This window comes from Bidens hawaiensis, unplaced genomic scaffold (genome assembly GCF_021521415.1).
Source record: "Bidens hawaiensis isolate Kalapana, Puna unplaced genomic scaffold, B.hawaiensis_p1.1 tig00054928_1, whole genome shotgun sequence".
In the NCBI taxonomy this organism is placed as follows: Eukaryota; Viridiplantae; Streptophyta; class Magnoliopsida; order Asterales; family Asteraceae; genus Bidens; species Bidens hawaiensis.
Window position 1 is genome coordinate 57,202 of NW_027499903.1, and position 8,053 is coordinate 65,254.

Consider the following 8,053-nt stretch of genomic DNA (forward strand, 5'->3'; position numbering starts at 1 on the left):
GGACATTGTTAACTTATGTTTTGCGGACGATCTCTTCATTTTTCTTCATGCAGATCCGGTGTCAGTTCAAGTTATTATGGGAGGTTTGGAGGAATTTAAGGAAGTGTCGGGTTTGGCTCCTAGTTTACCCAAGAGTACTGCTTTTTTCTGCAATACTCTGAACCATGTCAAACTTGCTATTCTAAATATCTTCCCTTTTGCTGAAGGTAATTTGCCCGTAAAGTATCTTGGTGTTCCGCTGGTATCTAAAAATCTATCATACAAGGATTGTCGGGTTTTAGTGGATCGTGTTCGAGGAAGGTTAGCTGATTGGAAAAATAAGAGTTTGTCTTTTGCGGGTAGGCTTCAATTAATTAAATCAGTTGTTTCTTCTATGCATATTTACTGGGGTATGATGTTCTTACTTCCGGCGAAATTAATTACTGAAATTGAAAGGCTCATGAGAAGATTCTTATGGTCTAATGGGGATAGTTGCCGGGGAAAAGCTAAAGTGGCTTGGGAGGCTGTATGCCTTCCTAAATCAGAAGGTGGTCTTGGTATTCGAAGGTTTTCCGAGTTTAATGTTGCGCTTTTGTCTGCTCATATATGGAAATTGCTTAGTAATAAGGAATCTCTTTGGGTCAGATGGATTCATACATATAAACTGCGGGGTTTAAGCTTCTGGGCTGTCCAAATTCGGGGTAATATGTCTTGGACTTGGAGAAAACTCTTACAGATTCGGCAAATGGTGAGACAATTTTTCTGGTTTCGAATAGGGAATGGTGAATCCACTTCTGTCTGGTATGATAACTGGTGTGCTCCGCGTCCTCTGATTGATATGGTTTCTGCTAGATCAATCCACCGGGAGGGTTTTTCGTTATATGACAAAGTTTCAAATTTGGTTGAGGAGGGTATTTGGAGGTGGCCGGTTGAATGGAATTCTATTTTTCAATCAGTGCAGTTTCCTTCAATTCAAAATCATAAAGGTGATGAAGTTTGGATCAAAGATTTGAATGGAAAGTTTGTTCAATTTTCTGTTAAGGATATTTGGCATGCTATTCGATCTAAGGATCGCAAGGTCACTTGGTGTAATGTTGTATGGCATCCTAACTGTATTCCAAAGCATGCATTTTTATTGTGGCTGATCATTAAGAATCGTTTAAAAACTCAGGATAAGGTAAGGTATTGGGAGACCCGAACTGATGTCAGCCAGGTATGTCCGTTTTGTGATATTCAGCCTGATTCTCATGGTCATCTATTCTTTCGATGCTCGTTTTCGCTCAAAGTCTGGAAAGGTGTATGTGATATTGCTAAGATTGAATCCTATTCTGATTATTGGGGGGATATCTTGGTGAAATTTGAGTCTTTTACTTCTAGTAAAGCGGCGGATGTGGTTACTGCTAAACTTGTTTTAGCTGCGTGTTGTTACCTGATTTGGCAGGAAAGGAATTTAAGACTTTTCAAAAATCAAAAGAGGGATTGCAGTCAGATCATTGATGCGATTGTGGGCATCGTCAGATTGAAACTTCTCTCGAGTCGGTTACGTTCGGGCTCAAGGAAGTGGATGGAAGTTTGGAAGCTGCCTAATGCTACTTTGGAAGTCTAATGTTTATTTTGTTTTCTTGTAGTTTTATGGGCTGAGTTTAGTGTGTTTTTGGCTAGCGAGTGGTATGCCTCTCGTCTAGTGTGTGGTTGTGTTTATTTTTGTTGCCGTTTTGATACTCTGTCATTACGCCAGTTTTAATTTTTAATATAGCCTGGGTAACCCCCCCTTTTACCCAAAAAAAAATCACACTTTATGATTTCTTGTACTGCGTCCATATGCATTCCCGACCAATAATACCCCACATTCATGAGTTTGGCCAAAACCATCCTTGGACCCGCGTGAAGACCACAAATGGCTTCATGTATTTCCCTTATCAAATAGTTTGCATCCTCGGCGTCCACACATCTCAAGAGTGGACCGAGGATGGATATGCGGTATAACACACCATCTTGTATCTGATAATTTAAAGCTTTGTGTCTGATCTTCCTCTCCGCTACTTTTTCTTCCGGGAGTACTCCTGATGTTAAGTATGCCAAAATTGGTGTCATCCAAGATTAAACACCGGTTTGTATGACCAACACCTGATGTTGCGGGACAGAGGGACGATTGAGGACTTCAATGCGGATGTCTTTTGCAAAATGTTCAAAATTCGTTGAAGCTAATTTGCTAAGGGAATCCGCCGACTTGTTTTCACTTCGTTTGATGTGGATGACTTTGCAAGACAAAAATTGAAGAATCAAGTCTTTTGCTTGCGAGAGGTATGAAGCGATCACATCATATTTTGCCTCGTAAGTCCCATTGATCTGTCCAACATTTAACATTGAGTCTACCCGTGCTTTTAAATGCTTTACCACAAGTTTTTTGGCTATCCGTAGGCCTTCCAAGAAAGCTACATATTCAGCCTCATTGTTGGTACTTTTGAAGTCCAATTTTATGGCATAAGTGAACCCGTGGCCCTCGGTATTAACCAATATGAGGCCCGCGCCTGACCCTTCACCACTTGAAGCTCCATCCGTGAACAGTGACCAAATCTGGTCTCGCTCTGGAGGTATTGGAGTTCGTTGTTCGATCAGACACTCCTCTTCTTTGTTCCACAGAACTTCTGTGACGAAATCCGCTAGCACTTGACCCTTGATCGCGGGTCTAGGTCTGTATTCAATCACATGTTCTCACAGTTCTATGGCCCATTTTTCCAACCTTCTGGATAATTTTGGTTTACTTAACATACCTTTCAATTTGTACCTAGTCAACACGTTGATTGGGTGCCCTTGAAAGTATATGCGGAAGCACCTGGCGGCATAGACCAATGCTAACACTAGTTTTTCAAGCATTGATTATCTAGTTTCTGGGTATGTCCATGTTATGCTGACATAGTAAATCGGTGTGTGAATATTTTTTCTATCTGTCAGCAGTACGGCCCCGATGGCGATATCAGATGCTGCTAAGTACAACGTCAGTGGCTCTCCCGCATGCAGTGCTGTTAGGGTAGGCAATTCCATTAAGCACTTCTTGACCTCTAGATACGCTTGTTCTTCTTCCGCGGTCCATTTGAAATGCGCTTTCTTTAAACAATTCCTCAGGGTTGACACAAAGGGAAAAGATTTAGCTGCGTGATTGGCTAAAAATCTGTTCAAAGCCACCAGTATGCCATTCAGCGTTTGCACCTCCTTGAGGGAAGAATGTGAAGGCATGCGGCGGGCGACTTTTTGGACCTTCTCTGGATTTGCCTTAAAGCCTGTGCTCGTAACAATTACGCCCAAGAATTTTCCTTCCTCCATCCCAAAGGAGCACTTGCCGGGATTAAGCTTCATATTGATATTCCTCAGAGTGTCGAATGATTCCTCTATATCTCGTAACATCTGATCCTCCTCTATGATTTTTATAACCAAATCGTCCATATACACTTCCAAATTTCGTCCAATTTGATCTTTGAAGGCTTCATTCATAAAACGTTGATACGTAGCACCCGCATTTTTTAATCCAAATGGCATCATTTTGTAACAAAATGTGCCCTGATCAGTGTGGAATGCCGTCTTATCCTCATCACCTGCCGGCATGCGGATATGGTGGTATCCTTTATAGGTATCAAGGAAGAATTTGAACTTGAACGGGGCTACCGCATCCACTTTTAAGTCAATTTCAGGCAATGGATAACAGTCCTTCGGGCACGCTTTGTTTAGATCCTTGAAATCAATACACATCCCCCATGTTCCGTTGCTTTTAGAAACAATGACTAGATTTGCAACCCATGTTTGATATTGGATTTCACAGAAGATTCTAGCATTCAACAGATCTTGGACTTTTTCATTCATGGCTTTGGTTTACTCGGGACCCATTTTTTGTTTTTTTGAACAATCAGCGTGATTACGGGTTCACCCGCAGCTTGTGTTCTACAATCCTTCGTGGGACCGGTCATGTCTGCGGGTTGCCAAGCAAAGATGTCCATGTTTTTTGTTAACAATTGTTTCAAAACGTCCTCACTATCTCAGAGATAGCAGGTCCAATCGTGACTGTCTAATCTGGAAATTTCTTGTTCAACTCCCACCTTTCTGGTTCGATTCTTTCCGCCTACTTTAGCACCTTACTTGGTTTTGAACTTTCTGTCGCGAAGCAATGTCTGTTTATGTTGATGATTGCTACTCTAGTGCGGGTTGGAACCCCTACCGCACCGTGAGCTGTCAAAGAAGGATGGGCATTGAAATCATCGATTGCCTCGCGCCCCAGGATAACATCATGTTTTGACTTGGCCGGTAACACCAGGAATTCAACATCCTCGATGCGTGAGTGTATTCCATCACTAAGTGTGACGGGAAAAGAAATCACCCCATGAGGGTGCATCACTTCATACCCAAAGCCAGACATAGGCGCATGAATTGGTTTTAGCATCGCCTAGTCTTCCTCGTCTAGTTGTCCGAAACATTGTTCATACATGATATCTGACGTGCTTCCAGTATCAAAGAATACATATTGTGAATGGTAATGGCCTATCAGAGCAGTGATTATCAGCGGATTCTTGTTGCATGGACCTCCTTTAACCCGCGGGAAAATTACGGGTTCACTCTTCCATTCTTCCTCATCAGTTTATTGCCTTTTGTTACCACTTATTCGCCCTCCTTGAATAATATGAACATTCAAATCCTTGACTTTATTTTTAGGCGGGCCCTGATTGTCATGTGCGGAAGCTTTGTTAGAGCTCTGTCTCACAGTTTTTACCAACTGCTCTAACTTTCCAGACTTCATTGCTACTTCAATCTCGTTCCTCAAAGTTACACCCTCATCTGTGTTAGACCAATATAGTCATGAAGCGTACAATGCTTTTTGGGATTGAGGAATGTTCTCTTCATGATCGGCAGGGGCTTTTTGAATGTCACGTTTTCAGTGGTCAAAATTTATGAGGGAGTCTTCGTCAATGGAGTCCATTTGTTGGTACTCTGCGTTGAAGCACTCGCTTTATTTTTGTTACCAATCAGTGATCTTGCATCGAATTTCTTCGATGTGTCCGCAGATGGTTGGAGTCTTGACCAGATTGATCCTTTGGCTTGTCTTTTCGTCCGTGGATTCTAAAATTCCACCTTTGGCACCTGTTTAGGATTTTCTGATCCTAAGGTTTTTTCAGTTCTTGTAAAAAATTTTGCGGCAGTCATTATCTCGTCCTATGCTTTTGGCATTCCATCTTTGCCTGTCAAGAAATGGATCATAACGTTACTCCGCACGTTCTTCCGGAAGGCTCCCCTCAACATATCCTCACTAATTCCTCCGATGTTCAGACTTTCATCTTTGAACCGGGAAATGAAGTCTTCGATAGACTCATTGTCCCGCCTAACGACGTCTAAGATTTCAAAAGGATCACGGGTGTGCTTCTTTTTGTGACTGAAGTGTTGAGAGAATTTAGCAACCAGATCATCCCATCTCTTGATTTGCCCATCCATCAATTTTTCAAACCATTCTCGCACCGCTCCTGTTAATGTTAATGCAAACATGTGGCACCAATAGGGAAGAGTCCAACCACTAACTTCTCCTACTGCCACAAAATTCAACAGGTGATCACTTGGATCTGACATTCTGTTATACTTCCTTAAGGTAGTAGGGATCTTCACGTTAACTGGGAACGGGGCAGTAGCGACGCACGTGATGAACTTTTGATTTCTCAACAAATGTTGCGGGACGGTATGGTTTTGTGAAGTCTTCTTCCGCATCATTGTAGTACTCCATATGGCGAACTATCACACACATGCGACTAGTTCCCTCTCTTCCTCGGTCCTGACTATCACCACTAAAGTAGCTGGCATCACCCTGACGGTATGTCGGATCATAACTTTCATCTTACTCAATTCTGCGGGAAGACTCCCGCATCATTGGACGTCCTCTATCACGATCTCGTCGTCTAGCTTGTTCCTCAGAAAAAACCTCTCAGAGAATCTCTCTAACTTGAGGCTGTCACACATCTGGCTCCTCCGAACATTTGGAGGAGGAGATGGAGATCTCCTGGGAATCTCATCATAGACCAAGGTGCGGGCGCGGATTTGCTCTTCACGAATCATGTGCTCGTATTCAGCTAGGGCATTCTCTTGCTGAATGCGTAACCAGTCTTCAGGAGATTGAATTCCTTCAGATATGAGGTTACGACAGTGAGATCTCGCCGGTTCAGAATTGTCAGATCCGTCTTCCAGACCCGTTTCCGTACGAGCCCGACGAGTTTCCACCGTAACATGTCCCAAGTCACCCGGAGTTAGACCTCCAGGTACTTCGTCACCGATAGTATGCCTAGCTTTCATCGGAGTTTTCGTCGGCCCTTGAAGAGATTGACTCATATCGTTCGGAACAACAAAAACTCTTACAATTCTAGCACAAGCACGAATGGCGCCAATGAAGAAACACGAATCTAATCTCCTAAGGGTTTAGATTAATGAGTCCACAGGGTACGGGTCAGATGATTAACAAACTAACGATATAAGCTCAATATCCCAAGTCCAATGACGAAAACCCACAAAACAACCACCGTGAGCTCATTACAGGAAGGACAAGAGGGGGGGTCTTCCCATAACCACCATCCGGCGTGAGAATAAGTACTTGTTCCAATTGAGAGAAAAGTATAAAGTATTGAGATTAGGAGTGAAGTGTGAATCAATACCTCATGGAGATGATGAAGGTATTTATAGCCGAAGGGATGAGGGAATATTATTGGTCCAGCTGTCTCTTTCTAGAATATGTTGTGAATACCTCTAGAACAGATCTCAGATCTAGGATAAACTTAACCGATTATACGGATCTAGTTCATGATGCTCATAATCGATCTATATGTTATGTATTACTATTAGTATTAATTGTATATATATATATGTATAATATTAAGGTTGAATATGTTAAGGAAGATTGAGAGTAAAATCTGGACAGAGTTTCGTTAAAATTAAATCTCAAAACTTAAATTAACAGTGTATGAAACACTATATATAGGAGACGGTTCTAGTTCGTTAACATTCCATAACGAACTAGACACCGACTTCGTTACAATATATTTAACGGAATAACTTAACGAATCACCCCCTGATTCGTTAAATATCCTTAACGAATCAGGAGGGAACATAACTTAAGTCTAGTTCGTTAAACATCCTTAACGAACTAGATGACTTCCTTAACAAACTACTTTAATAACTTAATAATTATTACATTAAATAAAAGATAACTACACTAACGATAAATACAAAGACTCGAGACGTAAAACCGTGTACTAACAGACAACCCCTTGTCTTGAGCTCTTTGTCTATTAAATTACTTTAAGCGTCTTGTCTGCCAATCTTTGCAGCTGTGAATACCATGCTCATGACACACCCTAACAACGCGTTGAAATTGCATTGCTAGGTCATAGTCTTCACGACGCTCTATCAATATCATATTCTTAAATAGCACGTAATTGTCGGTCTCAGTTAGATTCACAAGCCACATCGGATCGATGATCTTTGTCAGCTCGGTCTTTAAAACTTTACCCAGCACAATAACGGCCTCGCCAGTCTTGTTGTCGTAGTACCAGCGGTTGAAGGATAAATACATGTGTTGGTTCAAAGTCTTCACTGGCACTCGCTTCATGGTCTTTGGCGTATTTACCCTAAGAACCAGCTTTCTCCAACCTGTTCTTGGATCGATCTCATTGATACTCTTGTGGATCGGAATTTGTGGCTTAAAAAATTTAAAACCGTTGTTCACCTCGAAGAGAAAGTGTTGGTGAAACCAACTTGCTTGATGGTTCCAACCACGATTAATGAACGGACGATTCGCAAGAGTACGTACATCCCATCTTGACAAAGAAAGGACATCAGACATCTTTTGATAGTACTGAACGCCCTTCTCCCATTTGATAATACATACTTTTAAATCAGAATCAAAAAAACCAAGAAATAATATCACCTTGTACTTTAGACACAGCCTTGAAAGATGTCATCTTATTTGCTTTGGCACGCGCAATGGCTTCTACCTTCAATTCATGATCAATGTATCGATGTGCAACAATAATCTTACGAGCCCTCTTGTCTC

General features: G+C 41.7%; 1 protein-coding gene across 1 annotated transcript; it reads right to left on the reverse strand.

Moving 5' to 3' along the window:
• Positions 1-2,079: 2,079 nt before the first annotated feature.
• On the reverse strand, positions 2,080-2,856 carry LOC143600809 (uncharacterized). Its single transcript, XM_077078385.1, has 2 exons — positions 2,768-2,856; positions 2,080-2,674 (listed from the first exon to the last, which is right to left on the reverse strand). The coding sequence occupies exons 1-2, from the start codon at positions 2,854-2,856 to the stop codon at positions 2,080-2,082; spliced, it is 684 nt and encodes a 227-aa protein (XP_076934500.1).
• Between the last annotated feature and the right edge of the window lie 5,197 nt (positions 2,857-8,053).